Source organism: Cyanistes caeruleus, chromosome 21 (genome assembly GCF_971803275.1).
Source record: "Cyanistes caeruleus chromosome 21, bCyaCae1.hap1.1, whole genome shotgun sequence".
Taxonomy (NCBI): Eukaryota; Metazoa; Chordata; class Aves; order Passeriformes; family Paridae; genus Cyanistes; species Cyanistes caeruleus.
In genome coordinates, this window is record NC_141721.1 from 8042703 (window position 1) to 8066638 (window position 23936).

Consider the following 23936-nt stretch of genomic DNA (forward strand, 5'->3'; position numbering starts at 1 on the left):
AGGAGATGCTTTTGTGGTTTGCAGGTTTGTTTAATGCTTTTGATGAAAACCGAGACAATCACATAGATTTTAAAGAAATTTCCTGTGGGCTCTCAGCATGTTGCAGGGGACCCTTGGCAGAGAGACAGAAGTGTAAGTATGCAAAATTTAACTGTTAATTTGGGAGGAGTTTTCCAGTTTGAACAATGAGGTTTAGTTGTTTTCACCTTTTGAGATTCTTTTCCCACTGAACAAGTCTGTGAAAGGCGACTTTAGAAGTTAAAAAAAAAATTGAGGAATTTTAAATATCAAGGTTTCCTTTTATAAAGGATAATTAAACCTAATTCCATGTATTTTACAGCTTATCAGTAGTTCCATGTAAATTATCTAACTGAGAAAAAACTACATTTCAGAAGTTATTTTGGCAGTGTTCTGCATTTTGAGGCAGAAGTGTGTATCTCAATACAGAAAGTGCAAACACTTAGCTACTCATTATCTGTAACAGAAAACAAATGTCCTATTTGATTGTCTTGTGGTAAATAGCATGTTGTGGCTTTTCACTGCCCAGTTCCCAGCTGGCTCCCTGCAAGGTTCCTGTGTTTTGAAACACTTTTTTGTTCCCTACTTCTCCAAAACCACATTGTTGCAACTTCCAAGCTGTAATTCCCTGGAAATTTCTGGATGCACATATGTTCCCTGCTACATCCCCTCAGCAAACACAGCAGAGGATTGCAGGAATCCGGGTCTGAGTTTATTAAACACAGCTGCTCCGTTTCCTCACCTCCACACGTGCATCCCCCCGTCAGAACTGTCAGCACTACATCAGCTGCTGGGGGCTCTGCAGGCTTAGGGGCTGTGAGGAATAAAGGAGAAAGAGTTGTGGAATGGTTCTAACAGCAAAGTCATTCCCTTTTCCCTCAGTTTGCTTCAAGGTGTTTGACGTGGACCGGGATGGGGTCTTGTCTCGCACCGAGCTCAAGGACATGGTGGTGGCACTTTTAGAGGTCTGGAAAGACAACAGGACAGACAAAATACCTGTGAGTGCTGTCTGGGGGTTGATTTCCTTCTGTTTCCTGAGTCATCCTTCCAAAGGAGGAACGTCCATGATGTCTGGGTGGGGGTCAGGGGGTGCAGGCTCCCCTGGGATGGGGACAAGTGGCTGTCCCTTGCCTTGCAGAGCTGTCACCTGCCCCAAGCACAAGGTTTGATTAGAATGTGTTCCTGACCTGCCCAAAGCTCAGTGGTTTGTCTCTATTGTGTGTTCTTTCATATAAAGACAGGTACAAAAGCACAGCTTTTTGTCTGGGAGCCCTTGGTTTGAATTACTGAGAGCTTCCAGCATCTCCTACGGTTTTATTTTTATTCTGAGCACATCTTGCTGGGAGACTTTAACTCTGATTTCTAATCCTTTTGTTGAAGGAGTTGGACATGGGTTTGTCTGAAATCGTGGAAGATATTTTACATGTGCATGATAACACAAAGGTAGGAATTTGCTGTTCTTTCCTTGTCATTTTTATACTCCGGTATCTTCAGTTTATTTATGAGAAAGTGCTTTCTTTAGAGCACAGATGTGTCAATAAAAGATTCTTTTTCAAGAAATGTCAGTTTTCCATTAAAATTTACCACGTTGTTCTGTGAAAGAAGGAACTTGTTTGAATTTTATAAGCCATTTTAATACATGAAGCGAAAACCAAAATGCATAACCAGATGAAATTAATTGGAAGCCTGCACTGTTTGCAAGGCTCTGCTGTGCATAACTAACACCAGTTTTAAATCTGCTGCTTGACTTCTGGGGAAACTGTTCTTTGTTTCCTGTTAAAATTGATCTTAAGAGAGAGTGCAGAAGTTTATCTTATATTTTATGCTGTGTCAAGACACATTATCCTCCTATGGAGACATCTGTCATGACACAACAAAAAGTCTGGGTAGTTTATATTGTGCTTTAAATGTAGCTGAGTGTAAATCTGTAATTATCTGTACTTCTCCTCCTTTCTCTTTGGAAATAGGAAATTTGGAGATCTCCACAAAAAATATTGTGGAAGTTGCTTCCATTATTTCAACCTTTGCTTCACTAATTGGGAAGAGTGTCTGGAAATTATAAATAATTTATGAAAAACTATAAAGAATGTCTAGAAATGCTTAATTACGTGTTTGAATAGTTGTCTTGCCTGCTTGTATTCCAACAAAGCGGTGGGCAAATACTTCATTGTAATTCTTTAATTGCCAAACCTGTGGAAATTGTGGCTTCTTTCAGTTTCATCTTTTGAGGTTTTTATTGTTTGGCTTCTTGAAAAAAAGGGTAGTTTATAATCAAGTGTACAGCAGTCCTGATTCCACAAAGAGTTAAAAAAGAAGATTTCAGTCTTCAGAATATTTTTGTAGTGGCATCATCAGTGTAGTGCTGGAAAGAGCTGATGGTGCAGTAATTACATAAATTATTTAACCTCTTTTTGTGTGTTAGCTTTGACCTGGGCTAACTGTGGAGAAAATGGTCTGTAAGGAGGGGCAGAGTAACTGCCAGTGCTGTAAAATTGGTTCTGAATTATATTGCCAGATAAAAAAATCAGATTGATCCCTTCACTGAATCAGAGATCCCTCTGCCATGGTCAGTGTTACAGCACTGTGATTTGGCAGGTGATGAAGAATTAATGGGATTTGTGTTGTTAGGTGAGATCACAAGGGCTTGGTGACCCAAACTGGTTTTTTCCAAGCCTCAGAGGAGGATGGTGGGTGTGTGAGTGGGTGCAGGTGATGGACACTGGATGTGAGTGATGGAGAGGTTCCACACTGAGCACTGTTCACCCTCTGTTCTCTCAGAGCTGTTCAGTTCTCTAGGTTGCCTGTATTATGCTAAAACTAGATTTTTTTTTTCTTTCACTAGATCAAATTTTATTGAAAAAGTGGTAGATGCCAATTTTTATCAAATCCCTGGTTTTGTCATGACTTGTATGAGGCAGACAAAGTGAGCATTTTGCCAGAACCAGGTTCATGTTTTGATGGTTTTTCCTTCCCCTTTCCTTCTCCTCCCTTCCAGCTCGGACACCTCACTCTGGAGGACTACCAGATATGGAGTGTGAAGAGTGCTCTTGCCAATGAATTTTTAAATCTGCTTTTTCAGGTATGTTTAGGGGAAACCTAAGGCTGTAATTTACAGTAATTAACTGCTGAGCTTTCTGCTTGGCCACGAAGTGCAGCATCAGCATTTGTGTGCACAGGAGGGGATGTGGCTTTGCAGCTCTGGGCTGCCTTGGCAGAATGATTCTCTCTTTGATTTGTTCCTTGCAGTGCATGGAGATGCCTAAAGCCTCATCTGTTCAAGAGGAACCTGGTGCACTGTTCAGAAAATGAAATTTCGAGTGTATCAGCAATTATATTTTCCATTAGACAAAGGCTGTGTTTGAAATGATTTTTGTGGCAAATCTTTGCCAAGAAAGTAACCCAGGGAATGAGGAAAAAAAATCTCTAATTCTTTCCCTTTACATTTTACAACCAGTTTCCCTTTACATTTTCTGTTAAGGCCCTCTAAGGTACCTCTCATTGCTTCCTTAATGAAGCAGTCCTGGAAAGCTGGGATATCCTATCACTGTTCACTTGCAGAAGCTGAGGATTAAGTATGTGCTGAATTGGGTTTTAATTGAGCTTGAATTGGATTTTTCTAAATCCTTGAAAGCCATATTTTAACACTGGCTTGCTTTGTGCAGACAATAACCTCAAAGAGTATTTTCATCCTCTGCAGTTTGTTCCTTACCTGTTTTGCTTTGAGGTTGATACTTGGAGTTTAAATTATAATAATAATAACAACAATAATAATAATCCTAACTGGCCTGTGACTACTCCATAAATTGAATTTTCAATGATGCTTTCCCAAGAGCCTCAGGGTGACTGAGCGAGAGTATCCTGAGGCCAGCAGCTACAGCACAGCTGGAAAGGGTAACACCAGAAAGTTCTTCAAATTCATTTTATCCCTAATTACATCAGGTTTGCTGAAGTTGCAACCTTCTCCAGAAGGGCTGTCTTTATTTTTGGCCTGTCTGGCATCAAATATCCCCTCATAACTAAATATTGATGAACTAACAAATATCCCTGCAATCTTGACAAAGAATGAATGAAGATATAATAAATCTGTCTTAATGCTGATTACACATCACCAGTGTTGCACATTCCTCATTGGAAGTATCATTTACAATGTTTTTTTTTCCTCCTCGTATAGCTGCTATATTTTCATTTTAGATTTTAATTTTATTTTTTTTAATAACTTTATCATGTAAAGCACAGGGCAGATTCTGCCACTGATTTATCTGGGCATTTATTTGAGGTGTCATGTGCCTCATCTGCAGACAGAAGAGCCAAATATTCTGAGTGGAAAGCTTGTCAACAAATGGGTTTGTTTGCAGAGGGGTTGGTTTATCTGAAGAATCTCATTTTAGCTCAATGCTACGCAAATTTAAAAAGAAACACCAGACCCAGCTGTGTTGTGTGTGCTGGAAAATCTGTTGCTTCCCCCTGGCTAATGGCCTTTGTTTCATTCCAAATGTGATATGGTCTCTCTCCCTGTAATATAAATTTAAATAAGACATCTTAGCAGCGATTAGAAATCTCCAGCTGAGATACAAATTGATAGCATCAAAAGAGACATAAGGACAAGGCTGTAAATCATGGGGTGAGCAGCAAAACCATCTGGGAGGGTCGAGAGCTGCCCCTGCTCCCTGGAAGGCTCCCGAGGAGCCCTTCCCTCCTCTCCTCCCTCCCTGTCCAGCTTTACTGGGAAAGGAGTGGAAGAGGAGCCATGTGACACTGGCTTGTACTGGGAATAAAACCCCACCCAGGCCAGGAGATGGGGCCTTTTCCTTCTGGGTTCAGTTCAAAATTAAATAAAAAGAAAATAAAACCAGCTCCAGACATCCAGAGAATGGCCTGCACTCTGCAGAGTGGTTTTGGCTGTGGTTTGGGTTGGTTGCTCTGCTTTGAACTTCTTCCTCAGCCTCTCCAGTGCTTGTTTCCCTTTCAATCCCATCTAGAACACTTTCAATTCTTTTTAACTTTTAGTTCACCCTCTTCCAACCACCTGCCCTCTCCCAGTTCCTCATTCCCTCTCTCCAGCACACCCAGACATCCTAATTTGTGCATCTGATCCACCTCAGTCCTGTGATCTGCCACAGCCTGGAAATAATGAAAACTGCTTTTTTCTTCACCTTAATATTTGACTTGGGGCGTTTGACATTCTTGGTGCTTTTATCTTAACAGTGGGAACAAGTTGGGAATCTCACAGCTCAAAAGACTTTTTTATTAGAGTTTTATCAATTTAAAGTAATCTTACTCCATTATGAAATGATGAAAAGTCTCATTTGAGTTGGTTTTTTTTTTTGCTTTCATTTGCCTGTTAATAAGAATTTCTCTTTCTCCAGGTGTGTCACATAGTTTTGGGACTGCGACCTGCCACTCCAGAGGAGGAAGGACAGATCATTAGGTGTGTGCTTTGCTCAGAACCTTAAATGGCTTTCAGATCCACTTTTTAGTGTTTTCAAAAGAATGAAAATTCCCTGCTTGAGCTAAAAATTCCCATTCTCTCTGTGCAGAGGCTGGTTGGAAAGGGAGAGCAGGTATGGCCTCCAGCCAGGGCACAACTGGTTTCTCATTGCTATGCCCTGGTGGCACCAGTGGAAAGAATATGTCAAATATGTAAGTAGAGTAATAATAATAATAATAATCATAATCTATACTTAATAAGTGATTTCTTGTCTTTCTGAATGTGTTGATGAAAAAACCAGAGTGGAGAAAACGGCTGCTGAACCAATAATGCTCAGAATTGAGCATCTCCTGTCTCTTGGTGGGAAATAATTGTTCTGCTGAATCATTGTTATGTGGGGAGCTTTGCGCTGTAATTTCATTAAATTCTCATCTCTTTCATCATTCCTGCATCTCAGAATATTTTTTTGAATAAAATCCTTGCTCACAGGAGCATTTCTTTCACGTTTTCTGATCCATTTGATAATAAAGCTGCCCACTTTGGCTTGGGCCATAAATACACTCAGAATGTTCTGGACAAAGGAGGAAACTGGTATAATTTGCTTTAGAGGCAATGACAAAAAATAGTCTAATACCCAATCAAAGGAGTCCTACTAAAACTTTATGGACACAGGGTGCACTTTAATACCCTTTAACTAAAATATTTAGGCTAAAGCACCACTGAATTGTACAAAATACAGAATGTCTAATAAATTTAATAATATTTAATTGGAGATAAATATTATTTGCAGGGTAAACAAGTGAAATAAACGTCTCAGAAGAGTTTTTATACCCTCATAAGTAATCATATAAGTACGTGATTTGTTTTATAAAAACAAATAGCTGAAAGTACTCAGAAAAATGCAGTGTGTGCACTAACTAACCTTGTAAGGACCATTATTCTTTGTGCACAATGAATTGGCCAAATGAGGGTTTAAATGCCAGAAATGCCAGGTAATTTGATCCTTACCCTGGTGTGAGTGCTCAGATGTGCTCAGGATTTCATCCCTAATCTTTTGCATAAAGGCACAAGGCAATTACTTACTGCACTTCTCAAGCAAAAATCAAAAATCAGCAGAATTTCTGTGAAAATGCTGCAGGTTGAGGAAAAAATGTGGTTTTTGTTGTTGTATTTTGTTTTCTCATTTAACCATACGAACTTCAAGTGTTCAAATATTTGCAGTCTGTAATTACAGCTGTTTAAAACCAGGTAGATATTTTTATATATCTAGGTAAGGAAAATAATTTTGGAATTCTGACTCTGTGCAGCATGGTTTATTTGATTGTTTTAACAATTTTGGGTGTTTATTTCTGCTGGGTTTTTTTTTTTTTTGTTGGTACATGTAGAAAGCATTTTTCCTTCAGCAAATCTTGCCATGTGCAAAAGTGGTCACAGAACTGTGAATTTTTGGTGGCAGGTTTGACTGCAATGTCTTTGATCTTGGCTCATCATTAACTTTCCTATTTCTTCCCAACTCTAGGATGCAAACCCAGTTGTGATAGAGCCTTCATCTGTCTTTGATCTTGGCTCATCATTAACTTTCCTATTTCTTCCCAACTCTAGGATGCAAACCCAGTTGTGATAGAGCCTTCATCTGTCTTGAGTGGAGGTAAGAATCCCCTCGTAGCTGCTGCAGCCAATACCCCAGAACAGGGAGAAGACAAAATGGGAGGTCTTAATGACTTCAGTGCACCAGAAGAAAAGTTTTCAGATAATATTTCCACTGCCTCAGAAGCCTCAGAGTCCACCAGCAGCAGTAAGCATCTTATTTCCTTGGAGGTTTAATACAGAACAGCTTTTGGGAAAACTGCACACTGCATGGACCCCTCCAGCCAGAGAGATAACACAGCTTGGATTGCAGGATTTTTAACATTTTTTAGGATTTTTTAGTCTGTGGTGGCTAAACACAAAATCTGGTTTAACAGCAATTCATCTGTTATGCTGGGATTTACTTCCAGAATTATTTTCAAAGTATTTTTTGTCCTATTGTTTATTTTCTGAGGGGATATTTTCCCCCCACTTTCTCATTAAGTTATTTTAAGCTGATCAATCCTGTATTCTGCCATGCAATGATAGTAAAAAAGAGGGAAGAAACAGCAAAAAACCATGAGGAAAAGCACAGTTGTAGTTTTAACAGGGCATGTGATTTAAATTGGAATGAGTTTGTGCAGATCCTAAGAGCTATCTTTGTGAAAGAAGAGATTTTAGTCCAGATTTTCAATGAATTCTTGTGAGAACTGGAGATTTTTTTTCTTGTAAGGCAGCTGAAGGTTGCATCTGATACTTTAAAATCTTAACTTTGATTGAAATTAGGTAAATTACTGTGTTGTTTTTTGGTTTTTTTTGGAGTATAGGGGTTGGGGGAAACAAAAAACAGAGAGACAAAGGTTCTTTCTTTTTTTTTTATTTTAATTGAAATTTCCATTTAGTTCTGCATGACCAAAGCAGCTTCTGTAAGAATAAAACCATTTACCTTTTCAAGGAAAAAGAAAACAAGGCATTATTGGATGTATCTTGGTTCTGTATTTGAGTTTTTTTAGGATTTTGATGTTCAAGCATCCAGACTACAACTAAATGCTCACCACATCTGCTCATGCAAAGCTGGTTAGGCTGTTTCAGTGCTGTGTTTGTGTAATCATGATATAAAATATAAAGTCCTAAGTCCCTTTCTGAGAGCTGATAGATTTATCCCTCTGGAGGTGGAAGAGTTGCATGTTTCACTGCAGGATGAAGGACAGCAAACTTAATATTTTTTAGAACAAGGATACAAGAGTGTAAGTCATTCCTTTGTGGTTTATGGGATCAGGAACTGAATGATTTCTGTTTTTTCTCTTGCTCTGTGCTCAGATACTCTGTACCCTGGCACGCCAGGCTCTGAGGTGAGCTTTGCAAGGCAGCACAACACTTCAGACAATAACAACCAGTGTTTCCTTGGCTCCAATGGGAGTGCTCTGCTCCAGCTGAACCCCCAGAAACCAGGAGCTATTGACAACCAGCCCCTGGTGACACAGGAACCAGTGAAGGTAAAGGCAGCTAAGGCATGGCAGTAGGGGAAAAGCATATTTTAGCTGTCTTTTATCACAACATTTTTATGTTGGTTTTTTTCAGCTTAATTCTGAATTAACATTGCTTTATCATACAGGAAAATTAAGGTTTCTAACTCTTATTTGAAGAGGGAAAAATCGTGTTCTGCTTCTCCAGCTATTCTTGTGTCTTGTGAGACAAGAAACATTCAAAATATTCTTACAGTTGGAGAGGTATTTATGAAAAGACAGCTTGTAGTATTAAATGTAAAATACTTTGATAATCAAATACTTCAGCATTTCCATCTAAATATGAATTTACTGCTGTTGCATAACAATATAGTAAAACAAAACTGATAGCTTTTGCAGTATGAGTGCAAATAGAACATGAAACACAGAGCAGCAGCATCAGTGCTGAGCAGAGAAGGGATTTTCCTGTTCAGAGTTGTTGGAGTAGGTGACACAAGAGCAAAACACATGAATTTTGTACTGCACAGGCTTTTAGAGAAACAGTAAATAATGAGACTTGAACGTTAATTACTGTTACATTTAACTACCGGCTCTCAGTGTGAAAAGCAGCTGCTAATTGTTACTTAGAAGTCTTTTAATAATTAAAGAGTATTCTGTGTTCATGAACTGAAATCATTGTGGCCATGTACTAATTTCCACACTTGAGATGTGACAAAACCCGTTTTTGTTTTTTTTTAAAAAGGCTGCATCATTAACTATGGAGGGTGGAAGGTTAAAGAGATCTCCCCAGCTGGTGGAAGGAAAGGACTATGTCATGGTGCCAGAACCAGTTTGGAGAGCACTTTACCACTGGTATGGAGCAAACCTGTCCTTGCCCAGGCCGGTGAGTTGTGATTTTGGACACTTTTTAACAACCAGATTTGTCTAGCAGCACAATTAACCTCTGATAGTCATCTCCCACTTCATCCTGTGTCTTGAAGAGCAAAGTGGAAAAAAGCAGCCTCCAGACTGGCCCTGGATGGGAAGTTGTGGCTGTTAACTGGAGGTTTGCAGCAGAGCAGAAGTGCTGCTCAGCTGCTGGTGTTTGCTAAAGCACACAAAAGTAAACCTGAGGTCAGCTTAAAAGGCTTGGCATCAAAACTCTCATCTTTAAAAACTGAGATACAATTAAAAAGCTATAAAATGAAAAGTGGAACACCTGCAGCTCTGGAAACCTGTTCCTTCTCTCTGACAATTGCATGAAGTAGGGGGAAGGCAATAATTGCTCTTTCAGCTTCAGCATCACAGAAACACAGTGTGCAGAGTTTGGGGAAGAGCTCAAAAGCAGCTGGCAATAGGTGAGTCCAGGAGAGAGAACAGGCCAAGGCTCCTCTCTGTCTCTGTCAGAATGGCTGCTCAGAGCCCCTGGGAGCTGGAGCTGCAGGAGTCTGCTCACTGGGAAACCTTGGGAACTTTTTCTCCAATTTCCCTGCACTGTATTTATTCCACAGAGAGGTTGGAATGTCCTCTGTCAGGTAGTCTCTTGCAGGAGAGATGCACTTAAAAAAAGGCTATGAGGGGATTTTTGTGCTGGTAGCAATAGATTTTTGGTGGTTGGTGTACAAACATTCAGTGTCACAGATGGGAGAGGATCATCTCTATGATTTTTGACAATTTGGTCTGTTGGCTCTAGTGCAGACAATTATTTTACAGGGAAAAATCACTGGCTTCTTACCTCCTCCCACACATTCTCCATGGAAACAAACACCTTTCATGATCCAGAAAAGGCCACATCACTTTATACACAAAGTAATGTGCTTTTTTTTTCTCAGAAAATGTCATCACTATTGTTTTTGTTGTAGCTGAAGTTGAATACTGTGGCACTTCAGTGTGGTACGTTCCTTCTCACAGCTTGAGCTGTTTTCTTCTGCTTCACGTGGTCACAAAAAGACTGAACATTCCTTCCATTTCTGGTTGTATATTTGGGCAGATCTAGGTGGTAAAATCTTTGTAGAAATGGCGTCTGAAACGCTGCAAAATATGTTTTGGGGTAATTTCAGCTTTTTCTGTCAATGCAGCAAAATGCAACAAAAGCAGGTTTGTACAATATGAAGGTTTTAAGTCAATCCTGTGGTTCCCAAAGTTCAAACCAAATGTCTTATCCTGCATTTGTCAGTTCTTTCAACAGCTGTGAAAGTTTTACATGGAAGTGTTATACACTGAGTGGAATTAATGAGGTTCATTGTGGATTCACACATATTCCAGGAATTACAAAAATATTCTCTCCATGGTGTGGTGCCGAGAGTGATGCTGCACTAAATAAGGTGTTTGCTTTTGACAACCTGCAGCTAATAAGCTCCAAAAAGTGCTTAGGAATCAGGAAATTGTCATTCCTGGGGATATTTGCCTAAAACCCCATGAGAAGTTCAGGTTTTTTCTCTCCTCATAAAAGAGTTGGTTTTTTTAATAATTTAATCAGTTTTTAATGATTGAATCACTCCCATTCCTACAGCTATTTCCCCCACACTTGCAAGGTGAGTCCCTAAAATGTTCCAAACATGTTTTGCAGGTGATCAAGAACAGCAAGACCAACGTGCCAGAGCTGGAGCTGTTCCCTCGGTACCTGCTGTTCCTGCGGCAGCAGCCGGCCACGCGCACCCAGCAGTCCAACGTCTGGGTCAATATGGGTATGATGAGCCTCAGAATGTTCCCTCAGCATTTGCCCAGAGGTAACTTAAGAATGCAGCAAGAACCACAACCCCCTGTGCAGTTTCTAGGCCAGCCCAGGCTGGGGGAGCTTCCTGCTCTGCATTTGTGCTCCAGCTCGATTGCCCTGCGGCACCATCGGTTCTCAGGAGCGTCCAGGGGCTTCCCCCTGCTCCCCCCGAAAGGAAAAGGCAGCAGGGAGCATTTGCAGGGAAATGAGTTGATTGCCACTGTTATGGGTGAGTTGGGAGTGAGAAATGAGCACTGCAGAAGCTGAGCTGATCAGAAGATCCAGAGCTGGGCATTCCCGTTCTGGGAGTGATTCCTGTAGCCATGGAATAGGTGCCTCTGTGCTTCTCTGATAGTGCAGTGGCACAATAAATTCAATTAATGCTCAGCCAACTGCTTCTGAGTTACTTGGGAAGCTGGGCTTTGATGCCCAAAATTATTTAATGCTCTTTAGAGAGCAATGAAATGAATGGAATAAAGACTATTATTTGATGTAGTTCAAAAAGACAATTAAATACAAACACCCAGCTAAAATCTACTTGTCGTAATTGTGGTGGTAATGCTCACCAAAAGATTGTCCAAGAGTAATCTTTAGGTTGTGGCTTCACATTTCAGCTGAGGTGTTGCAGGATTTGTCTCCAGTTCCCAGTTTGCCTCACACAAGAGGCTGCAAGGAATCCCTGTGTCACATTTGGACACACATTTGCATCCACAGTAACACGTCCAAAAATGGCCTCACCTGACTGCTGAAAATTCAGTCCTTCAGCCTTGCTCGTGTCAGAATGTGGGTAAAGCTCTGATGCAGATGCTCAGTTTTTCATTGCTTTGGTAGGATCTCAAGCCTCTGTGTAGCCTGTGCCATCGAGTTGTGCTGCACAAACTGCCTCTGCCCAAATTCAGCTTTCCTGCCTGACCTCATCCAATGGAAACTGCTTTGTCTGGACATCCTAAAATGCCCAAATTCCAATGGACAGAATCTTTTCATGTGCCAAATTTGATCTTGATTTGGAATTACTTTGCACTGCACTAATTTGATTGTCCAATCTGTTATTAATCTTGTGGAGTTCTCAGATGTGCTTTCTTGCTGTAATCTTACAACTAATCCTCTGATCCCTAATCTCAGAAAATGTTGTTTTCTTTTTAAAAAAAATGAGTACTTTGCTTGGTACACTGAAACCAGACTGATGCTTTGCTGATTTATAAGGTATCATTTACTCTCTTGTCAAATTGCATGTGATCATGTAATACTGCACCTTTTCATGTTGTTCTGTTTCATTTTATTGTAGTCTTTTAATGGTGAACAGGCTACTTAAGTATTGCAGTTGTCCAGTTTGGGTTTGGCTGGATAATATAAGCTTTTCATGTTTGTAAGGAGTGGGGAACTTCTGAATTTTAAACAAAAAAAAAAAAACCTCTTTAAAGTTGGTCTCATCTCTAGTGCAAACGTTTTATTGTAAGATGAGCTCCCATTAGAAAGATGGGATTTTAATTAATTTTAACCAATTTAATTAATTTTGACCAATTAATTTGTTGTTGCAAATGTGAGCTTGTTGAGAAATTTTGGTGGAAATCCCAGGTGTCTTCACAGAATGATTTGAAGAATTTAGTTTTTAAGAAATTTTGTTACTAAGAGTACTTCTGTTTATTTTGAGCTGCCAGGCTGATTTCTTGTGCATAGATCAGCATTCATCCCCACAGAAGAGCTGAAGCAAAGTCATGCTACTCCCAAAAATAGTCAAACTGTTTTTTTTTTTTAATCTTATATTTTACTTACAATATTCTCTCAAAAAAGAAATCCTTGTGAACTTTTGAAGTCCTTTATTTTGAAAATTCCCTTTCCCTCTCATACTCTGTCTTCAAGAAACAGAAAGAACTGTGAAAACTTGTAAAACTTCACTGAATTTTTTTATTTCCTATGTGAATCTCAGAGAAGCAATTTTCTCATAGGTTTTACTAAGAAGGGAGGTATTTTATCTGCTTTGTGACAGCAGATTTGTTGTCCCAAAGGCTCAGTGACAACCGGATTTCCACCTAACTCATAAACGCAAGCACTACAGGTGTATAATACTTTTTGCAGAAAGTATATTCAGTGTATAATTATTGGGTGAATCCATTCTCTTTTCCCCTTCTCCCACTGTGAATCCAGGGAATGTCCCTTCCCCAAATGCTCCTTTAAAAAGGGTCTTGGCTTACACTGGCTGCTTCAGTCGGATGCAAACCATCAAAGAGATCCACGAGTACCTGTCCCAGAGGTTGCGGATAAAGGAGGAGGACATGCGCCTCTGGCTCTACAACAGTGAGGTAATCTTGCTCCTTTTCCTTCCTTTTTTATTTGGGTTTTTTTTATATTATGTGTTTTATTCCTTTCCAGAATATATTAGCTACCCATGCCCAGAAAAATGAGTGTGGCACTAAAGATTCTTCACAGTTAGAGAGCCTTGCTGTTTATTTTTCAGAGATTTTTGTGCTTTAATTTCCATGTTTTGAGGTGAAAGGATCCTCAGAAGGTTGTACATGTAGAACTCTAATTCTGTGGTGTGGTTTTTCTTCCCTTGCAGAACTATCTCACTTTGCTGGATGATGAAGATCACAGACTGGAATACCTTAAAATCCAAGATGAGCAGCATTTAGTAATAGAAGGTATAAAAAGTATCATTGACTATACTTCTAAAAACAGAGATTTCCAGAGGGAATCTATGGGGAGGTGATGGCAAAGCTAATTTAGGAAAGTTTGCATGTATTTTGAAATACATTTGGATCTTCTGTTGGTTTGCAGCAACAAAAAAATATTCATGATGGCTCATGAACTGATTTGTTCAGACCTGGTAGATCTTTATTGAGAATTAGAATAAGCACTGAAAAATTTGCTATTCAACAGCAAAAGCAATCCCAAGGCTGCTTCCTAAAGATGTTACTGGTGTGGTTGGAGGGATGCCAGTGTTAGAATGAGTTCCAATAATGATTAGAAACATTGAAATGAAAACTAGCAAAAATTATAGCTAGAAGTAAGCACATTTCTAATCCCAAATATTAGAAAATTTTAATTAAACCTCTTCAGCTGTGTAAGCTCTCTGGAGTAAGTAACAATTTTTAAAAGTCCCTTTTCATGTCCTTTTCTAGTTCGAAACAAAGACATGAGCTGGCCAGAAGAGATGTCTTTTATAGCAAACAGCAGTAAAATAGACAGACACAAAGGTGAGTCTTCCACAGGGTCACTGGATTAAGATGAGAAGAAAAATAAAAAAAAACCCAGTCAAAATGTTGAAACAATTTTTTAAACACAAGTCCTGTTAACACTGGGTGAGGTCTTTCAGGCTGCTTTGCTTGGCCTTTATATTAACCTAAATGCTGGAAATGTGGGAGGGTGGGAATTTTTGTTTATTACCTTGGATTTTGTTAAAGCAAGGAATAATTAAGATTTTAACAAACGAACCCAGAATTTTCAGTACCATAATTACCTGTAAATATTCTGTATGGATTGTACTGCTGTCTGTAGTAGGTCAGATCAACAAAATACTTCAATTTCTGTGAAGCAGAGTTGAGAGAGCAGATATTTTAAACACCTGCTGCATCCGTGTAGTGTCATAATTGGGAGCAGGTTCAATTAAATTGGTTACTGTGAGAAGATGCTGCTACAACATTCTGAATTTTCTCATTTGCACAACTGCTAAAATGATGCTTTTTTTGCTCAGTTCCTACTGAGAAGGGTGCTACAGGCCTGAGCAATCTGGGGAACACATGCTTCATGAACTCCAGCATCCAGTGTGTCAGCAACACCCAGCCCCTGACGCGCTACTTCATCTCAGGGAGGCATCTCTACGAGCTGAACAGGTAATTCCTGTGGGGGAACAGTGGCATTTTGGGTGCTGGAACATTTATTCAGGGCTGTCTGCTTCTGCAAGCTGAAATTCAGTGTAAAGGAATGATTTAAATTCAGTGTTACCAGCTCTGCAGCAGATACTACATTAGAGGCATGGAAATACAACCTCTTAATTTCTGGGAGCAGGAGCCTTTCTGCTTTCTTCTACATCTCCAGGCTTGAGCTGTGGTTTAATTTTAATCAGGTATTAATTCCTTTGTGATTTCTAGGACAAATCCCATAGGAATGAAAGGACACATGGCCAAGTGCTATGGGGATTTGGTCCAGGAGCTGTGGAGTGGCACTCAGAAGAACATAGCCCCATTAAAGCTGAGGGTGAGTTATTCTGGGGTGGAAAACAAGGTTTGCTTGGAAAAGCAGAAATTCAGTGCACTTTGTCCTGGTGTTACCTGTATTGTAGCAGTTTGGAGACTCAGTCTTCCCTAGAAGGAGCCAGTGTTCATCAGACCTGGTGGAATTTGTGGTTAAAAGGCCAAAGGAGTTATGTGGTGTGACATAGGTTGTGCTATAAGGAGTGGCTTTTATGGCCTTTTTTAGGTACAAAGGATGATACATTTACCTGTAAATGTGCTTTTGTTCTGAAAGAAAAGGGGCTCCCTTCAGCTCTTGGCAATTAAATTTGTGTTCATTGACAGCACATGTCTTGTCTACAATATTTTGATTTCTTTTTACATCTTTTACATGATATTAAATAAGTATCTGATTTTTTTATAGTGGACAATAGCGAAATACGCTCCAAGATTTAATGGCTTTCAACAGCAAGACTCACAGGAGCTTCTGGCTTTTCTTCTGGATGGACTTCATGAGGATTTGAACAGAGTTCATGATAAGCCATATGTGGAACTGAAGGACAGTGATGGTCGGCCTGACTGGGAAGTAGCAGCAGAGGTGAGGCTTCAAATCCTTGGCTTTGGGTGGTTTTGTGTGTTTTTTCTCTTCTTACAGTACTAAGCTGAGAAATTGTTGATTGGGCTGCCTGTGGCAACACCTTTGTGACTGTAGCACCTTTTGGATATTGTCAGAGCTGTGATTTACAGAGATAATTTCACCTTTGAGCTGAAAATTAATTTTAATTGTAATACATTTATGAAGATGATACTTCACAACAATTTGTAACAATGCAAAATTAGGGAGTATCAAAATATTTCAAGATGCCTGATAATCCCCTCAGAAATATTTTAAATGATGTCACACCTTGATTATTGTGTTGGTAACTTCACTTGTGCAAAATACTTTCTATTTATTATAAATTAGGGAACAACTTTTGTGGAAATAATTTGACTCACATAGGCCAATGAAACTTTGGAGAGCAATGAAGTAGTCTCCAGTTTCTAACTTTGTTTTATATTTTTTGTGCTTCATTTCAGGCCTGGGAAAACCATCTGAGAAGAAACAGATCCATTGTTGTAGATTTATTTCATGGGCAGCTGAAGTCACAAGTGAAATGTAAAACTTGTGGGCATATAAGTGTTAGGTTTGACCCTTTTAATTTTTTATCCTTGCCTTTGCCAATGGACAGCTACATGCACCTAGAAATTACAGGTGAGTGGTGTAAATGTAAAAATAAAATCTGTATAAGTGGAACAGCTGTAAAACATCAAATTTTGCTTGTGTTACTACTTATTAAGAATAATACAGTCATTTTAATATAATAGAGTGAAAGAAGCTTCACTGGAATATGGTTAAACCAAGATAAAATGTTTAGAAACAGGAAAAGATGGCCCATTTTCAGTCTTGATCGCAGCATTTAATACAAAACCTTTTTAAAATGGAGATTTTGAGAACTTTCCTTCTGTTTTTTCTCTTGTGGAGGTTGTCCTAAATCTACCCAGAGGAAAAACAAGGGCTGGGGAAAAATACAATATGGATCATGAACTGTGCTCTGAAGGAGCTGTGGATTGCTGGGAAAAAGTGAAGCAAATTTTGAAACCATTTTTTCCTGCCTGTGCAGCAAGAGATTTTCTGACTTTGTGACATAGCCTGCAGACCTTGAAAATTGACTGGGAAAATAAAATAAATCATCCATTCAAGTTATGAAAAAAATATTTTCCAGTAACTGGGGAGCTGTAATGTATTATTGTCATTAAAACTTGCCTGGGTTACTGACAAGGGTGTTTCTTTTCCCCTTTAAAGTAATTAAATTAGATGGTACCACTCCTGTTCGATATGGGCTGAGATTGAACATGGATGAGAAGTACACAGGCTTGAAAAAACAACTCAGTGAACTCTGTGGCCTCAAACCAGAGCAGATTCTGCTTGCAGAGGTGCACAGCTCAAATATAAAGGTAAAAAGAAAAAAAGATTCATTATTGCTGCAACATGCTTTGAGTGTTTTTGTTATTTCTTTATTATTTTTAACATTTAAACTCGGCTTACAGGAGCTGTGAAATAATTTAACTAAAAGTATGATAAAAAATCAGCTCAGTTCTCTCTCTATATGAACTTTTATTTCATTCTTAAACAGTAATTTGGCTTGCTGTAAATAGCTTAAAATTGATTGCTAAGGATATTTTTAGGAAAAGAAAAACATCTTGAGGTAATAAATCTCAAGTTAAGATGCTGTGATGAGTTTAAACACTGTCAAGACATCAGGACCATAAGTAATGACTGGCTTACAGTGTGTATGGATATTTCCAGGTGGATTTTTTTGCTGTAGATTAAAAGTGCTTGAAATGAGCTGCTCTTGGTGTGTTTAGAGAGCCACTGAGAGCTCCTGCAGAGGGCTTGGACTCCGTTATTCTTCTGGAAAGGTGTAAGGAGGCAGATGGGAGGGGGAGAGGAGTGCTGAATGCAGTTTGCAGAGGAGCAGAACACGTTTTGGTGCCAGATAAAGGTACCCAAGTGCCTGAGCAGCTTTCCCTCTCTCCTGAAGAACTTCCCTCAGGACAACCAGAAGGTCCGGCTGTCCGTGAGCGGCTTCCTGTGCGCGTTTGAGATCCCCATCCCAGGCTCCCCCACGTCAGCATCCAGCCCTGTGCAGACAGGTGAGAGACAACTCTGCTTTTCCTGCTTATTTAAACTGCATGGTGTTGAGAAGCTCAGGACTAAACTCTATGGTTAGGCCAGGATTAAAGAAAGGACAAGTGCGGGTTGCTCTCGGTATCTGCAGGGAACAGAAAGGATAAAAACCCTGGGATCAGCTGTGCTCGCTGTGGATAATTGATAATTTAATTGTCTGCCTTCAGAGATCCCAACTGGGCCATCAGCCAACGGAGCCCCCACCATCCTGATGAACGGGGACATTGCCAAGCCAAGCCTCATTCCCAATGGGATGCCAAACACTGTGGTGCCGTGCGGGACGGAGCGCAGCCCGCCCAGCTGGACCCTCAACGGCCACGTGCCCTCGCTGTGTGACAGCCCCTGCACAGGCTACATCATTGCAGTGCACAGGAAAATGGTCAGTGGCCTTGCACACTCAGCAGCTCTTGATGCTGCACACTCAGAAAGAAATTTTAAAAAAACAAAGATTTTTTTTTTATTGTCCACATGATAATTATACACACTTACTTTTGACGTGGTCAGATAACCTCACCATAATATCATGAAATAGAAATGTTTTTCAGGTCAGTGATCAAAATTTACAGTATTTAATATTAGAATTAGAGTAGTTTTAATATAATTATTGATTAATTTTAATTGCCAAGGCCTGAAATAAGTCACAAGGCCAACAACCCAGGTGATTATTGTACTGTGAGTTAATGCACCTTCACATCTGACTCCTCCTTTTGCTTCCCATAGATGAGGACAGAGCTGTATTTTCTCTCATCTCAGAAGAATCGGCCCAGTCTCTTTGGAATGCCCTTGATTGTTCCCTGCACAGTTCACACACGGAAAAGGGACCTCTATGATGCTGTATGGATCCAGGTCTCCAGGCTGGCCAGCCCCCTTCCTCCTCAGGAAGCCAGTAACCATGCCCAGGACTGGTGAGTTGGGCACCTCAGCCTCGGATCTGAGTTAGAATACAGTGCCTTACACTTGCTTGCAAGATTTAAAATTGTGTTCATTTGATTTATCATAATAATGGCAGTAATTAAAATTAAATCCTATTTAGTACAGTTAAATGTAGCTGCACTTAAAAGCTGGCTTCGGTCTTATCCAGTGATTGATAATTATTTATATCTGACAAATTTAAGCCATGGAAAGGCAGCTTTTAATAGTAAATTGTAACCAGAATCATCATTTTGAGGGTTTTCTTTAAGTAATCATAACAAGCCCAGTGAAGGGAGGTAATTGCAGTGAGAGTGCTGCTGTTTGATGTTGTGTTCTCCTCTATTTCAGTGATGACAGCATGGGGTATCAGTACCCCTTCACCCTCAGGGTAGTTCAGAAGGATGGAAATTCTTGTGCTTGGTGTCCATGGTACAGGTAAATTGTCCTTTTTTCCATTTTCAGCAGGGAATCAGTCCAGCAGAAAGGTAATTTATGGTAATGGATCTGTGGTACATTTCAGACTTCAGAGGTAATATCAAACAATAAGAATCCAGAATGTAATTTCACCAGAACTCTCTCTAGGCAGACTTGCACTGCAGCACAGCTTTTATGACTTGCAGAGCTGAAAGTTCTGCTGCCACAGAAACTTTAAATTAGGAGACAGAAATGAGATTATCCAAAACCTGTTAACCCCTTACAATATTCTGTGTCTGTGTGCAGCCTTGTGTGTGTCCACAGACTTTTGTGGTTTGGAGGGGTTCATACAACCCCAAATTTTTAGATGTAATTCATCTATCCCTATGAGTTCCTTGTCATTTGAAGGGTAAGATCGAAAATGGGCAATAAGAAATTGACCCTGGAAGGATGCTTGGACTTTTCCACAAACAAAGACTTGCTTGTGAAAATTCCAAACCCTTGCTGGAAGGTATTCAGGCCATAAACTAATTTGTATAAAAGTGTTTTATAGCTCTTAGAATTAGCTATCGTAACAAAAATGACTTGTGGAGACAGAGCAGTGGAGTTTTTGGGGTTGTAGCTGGGTTTGGTCAGCACTGGATCAGACTGTAATGGAAGGGACCTTAAAGATCATCCCATTCCAACCTCCTTCCATGAGCAGGGCACCTTCCACTGGATCATGTGCAGGCAGGTGGTGGAGCTCACCCAGCTGCTTCCATTTCTCACTCTGGTAAGATTTTGCAGTAAAAACACAACCCTGAGCACTGCTGCATAAAAATGTCTCACACTGAAGGCAAGGCCGGGAGCTTGGAGGGTGCAGATGCTACAAAACGAGGAGCAGAAGTGCACGAATGTAGAAGTGATTGGCCACTTCACTGACCACATCCAACCTTTCTGATTCAGATTCTGCCGTGGCTGTAAGATTGAGTGCACAGAGGACAGGGCTTGTGTGGGCAATGCCTACATTGCTGTGGACTGGGACCCCACCGCGCTCCACCTGCGCTACCAGACCTCACAGGAACGGGTAAAACACCAACAGAAACTCTTTGCTCTTTGGTAGCACCTCTGAAACACCACCCATTGCAGCCTTTTGATTTATTTGATGCTGCTTTTGTCTGTTTTCTGTTAAACCAAAGGCAGCAATCATGGGGCAGTGTATTCTGGATAAATCGATGTCTTGATGTTAGACCTCTTATGTGGTCTAATGGTGTGGAAGGGAAGCTTTTAAAGAACCACAGCAGTACATTTGCTGTCTGTTGTGAATTGCTTTTAAGCTAGTCAAGATATATAATAATATATTACATAATACATTACAAAATATCTTAATTTGAGACATTTTCCCTAACTATAAACAGTTATGCATGTGGGTAAGCCTGTTTCCTCATTAAGCCAACAAAACACATCTGCAGGTAAGCCTGAAGCTGGGTTAATCTAGAATAACTGTACCAGTTTGTGAGTTTTATCTATGAAGTTGTGCTTTATGGATAATTTATAAGCAGAGCCCAAGTATAAGAACAGTGAATTTTTATCTGCCTCTTCATAACTGAAATAAAATTCCTGCTGAAACTTATCACATCTCGTTTTTATCTTTAATTCTGAACAACCCAGTAAAGTTATTTGTGTGATACTGTGAGGAGAGCCCTCCTCTGAGCAGTGTGTGTTCCATTTCCAAGTCAGAGACAGTTTTCTCTCCTTTCAGATCGTGGAAGAACATGAAAGTGTTGAACAAAGCCGCCGAGCCCAGGCAGAGCCCATCAACCTGGACAGTTGTCTGAGAGCCTTCACCAGCGAGGAGGAGCTGGGGGAGGATGAGATGTATTACTGCTCCAAGTGCAAGACTCACTGTCTGGCCACCAAAAAACTGGATCTTTGGAGACTTCCCCCTATCTTGGTAGGATCTTGTGTCACTTTCCTCCTCAGCAGCAAACCCAACACACGTTGTTCCCAAATCTGCCAAGTCATCTTGCTCTGAATAAGATGATTTGCTTTGTTCATGCTCTCAGGTGGGGCACTTGACTGAGTTTGCAGGCAAATAAAGCAAATCTCAAATCCTTTTGAATGTTTTTAGGTACTGCCTTGCAGGAAATGGTGGTCTGTGCTCAGTGACAGCTGCTCTGACACAGCTCATGCTCTGATGGTGACACGATCTCCTCTCTGGTTGGGGAACACCTGCAGTTCTGTTTTTTTCACATTTGGGAGCTTATTCAAAACAGACAGTGCTGATCACTGAATTGAAGCAACCTTTGCCATCATTTCCACATGAAATTATTAGCTTCATATTTTACCAGCTCAATCCCAAAATCCAATTGTCACACAGAGCATTATTTTTGCTAGCATAGAATAAACTGTGTATGGTTTGGGGAAAACTCTCTAAGATTACTCACTGGGATGCCATTTCCCCCTTTTAATAATTTTCTCTACCATGTTTCCCCTTAGATCATTCACCTGAAAAGATTTCAGTTCGTTAATGGCCGCTGGATAAAATCCCAGAAAATTGTTAAATTTCCCAGAGAAAATTTTGACCCAAGTGCCTTTTTGGTACAAAGGGATCCCAGTCATTTCCAAAGGAAGCAGCTCACCCTGCAGGTTGAGAGCCTTCCTGAGGCACGGGCTGGCCAAGGGGACAGCAGGAAAACAGATGTGCAGATCACTGGTACAGCAGGAGAAGGGGACACACTGAACAGGAGTCCATCCTCCCTAAACACTACTGTCCTCAATAACGTCAAAGGTAGGGAATGCTTGGGAAAAATTCCACTCAGTGCTGGTGTTTGGAGGGGAAAAATGTTATCATGTACAACATTTTAATGTTTGGGAGGTTTTTTTTGCCAAAGCACTACGCTTGGAAACATTTCTTAGTGAAGCTTTAGCATAAAAAATGAAAGAAAGTGTAAGAAGTTGCTCAGTGACAACAGATATTGGTACTTGTGTAAGTGGGCTGGAATTAATGAGGGATGTGCTCCTGCATAAAAGAATTAAATTTCAGTTTTTAGGTGTATGGATGTGTGTGCACAAAGATGGGGTTTTATTTCTGTGTATTACTTGAGCTGCATTGAAACAGTGGGGTTTAATATTTGGTTATTTAAAAAAATCACTTTAAAAAGAAATCTAGACTGTGTTTGTATTCTTCTTAGTAATCTCTGTGCTTTCTGTCCTAGCATCTCCATCTTTGGGGAGGAAAAGTGGAACCAGCTGCCCTTCAAGTAAGAACAGCAGCCCCAACAGCAGCCCAAGGACTTTGGGGAGAGGCAAAGGGCGCCTGCGGCTGCCCCAGCTGGGGAAAAACAAACTGTCCAGCAGCAAGGAAAACCTGGCTGCAAACAGGGAGAACGGTGCTGAGCACGAGCAGGGGGATACTCTGACTAAAGGACAGGCTCTGGGGGGCAGCCAGAGCGAGCTGTACCCCGGGCAGGACAGCGAGGGGGCTCTGGCCAACGGGTACCTGTGGGATCAGAGCTCACTCAGCAACGGGCAGGGCGAGAACCACAGCGAGGACGACACCGCCGACGACCAAAGAGACGACGTCTGGGTCAACCCCATCTACAACCTATATGCAATCTCGGTAGGTGACTGCTCCCCTGGCAGAACTGCCTCCCTGGGACACTGCTTGAACCAAATGCCCTTTGCTGGGGTCATGCCAGCACAGGGATCTGTAGGGAAGAAGAGCAAAAGTCAGCACAATTAATTTGCTGTAAAACTGGGTATGAATTAAGTCTCTGCTAATTTGTTCGCCTTGCGTGTGTAAAGTTAGTCAGCTCCAGCTGTCTAGATTGTCATGATGCCTTACTCACAGATAATGAATTTGGGAATCATTTATTGGATGTTTGATCCAGGATTTCTTTTCTTCTTCGTTTTCCTCAGTGCCATTCAGGAATTATGGGAGGGGGTCATTACGTCACTTATGCCAAAAACCCGAACAACAAGTGGTACTGCTACAATGACAGCAGCTGCAAGGTAAAACACTTCTTCTCCTTGTTATTTGACATCATTATTCGAATTATTTCAAGTAATTTTTGCCTTGGTTACCCAGAGCTAAAGAAATTTACAGTCAGAAATTCTAAAGAAATTTTAGAATCACAGAATGGTTTGGCTTGGAAAGAACCTTAAAATTCATCCCATTCCACCCCTCTGCCATGGGCAGGGACACCTTCCACTAAATCAAACATTTGTGGAGAGCTGCTGTTTGAAATCTGGTGCATCTCCAAAGCAGCATCAGATAAATATTAAATTTATTAACTGAAGTTGTACGTGAGGTTTTTTCCGAGGTAACATCTGTTCATCAGCTGCTCCCACAGTCAAGGAAGATGCTTATTTCATACAAAGATGGAAAAATTACTAAGAATGGAAAGCCAGGAATACATTTCCATGATGGCAGCAGTTTGTATTCAATTGGTGAATAACTCTGCTCTGACACTTCTAAGTATTTGCATTCATCACTATAAAATTGTCAGAGTTCCCAAGTAATTCATGGAGTGAGATGACAAAAAGGGGAGACAAAAAC

General features: G+C 40.4%; 1 protein-coding gene across 9 annotated transcripts in view; it reads left to right on the plus strand.

Annotated features, from left to right (window-relative positions):
* USP32 (ubiquitin specific peptidase 32) overlaps positions 1–23936 on the plus strand; it is a 62217-nt gene that overhangs the window by 35793 nt on the left and 2488 nt on the right. For 3 of the 9 annotated variants that reach the window (XM_086858960.1, XM_086858963.1, XM_086858961.1), the window contains exons 7-33: positions 25–132; positions 901–1016; positions 1399–1461; positions 3014–3097; positions 5385–5446; positions 5556–5658; positions 7049–7094; positions 8333–8508; positions 9221–9361; positions 11027–11144; positions 13319–13473; positions 13731–13812; positions 14293–14367; positions 14865–15003; positions 15262–15367; positions 15767–15940; positions 16420–16594; positions 17186–17337; positions 17925–18036; positions 18238–18449; positions 18791–18975; positions 19331–19417; positions 20342–20462; positions 21138–21329; positions 21875–22166; positions 22594–22997; positions 23297–23389. In XM_086858960.1, the coding sequence (XP_086715086.1) occupies positions 25–132; positions 901–1016; positions 1399–1461; positions 3014–3097; positions 5385–5446; positions 5556–5658; positions 7049–7094; positions 8333–8508; positions 9221–9361; positions 11027–11144; positions 13319–13473; positions 13731–13812; positions 14293–14367; positions 14865–15003; positions 15262–15367; positions 15767–15940; positions 16420–16594; positions 17186–17337; positions 17925–18036; positions 18238–18449; positions 18791–18975; positions 19331–19417; positions 20342–20462; positions 21138–21329; positions 21875–22166; positions 22594–22997; positions 23297–23389 (3773 nt within the window). Of the gene's footprint in view, positions 1–24; positions 133–900; positions 1017–1398; positions 1462–3013; positions 3098–5384; positions 5447–5555; positions 5659–7048; positions 7242–8332; positions 8509–9220; positions 9362–11026; positions 11187–13318; positions 13474–13730; positions 13813–14292; positions 14368–14864; positions 15004–15261; positions 15368–15766; positions 15941–16419; positions 16595–17185; positions 17338–17924; positions 18037–18237; positions 18450–18790; positions 18976–19330; positions 19418–20341; positions 20463–21137; positions 21330–21874; positions 22167–22593; positions 22998–23296; positions 23390–23936 lie in introns of all 9 variants that reach the window. The other 6 variants (XM_086858957.1, XM_086858959.1, XM_023939368.2 and 3 more) reach the window with 3 other exon arrangements.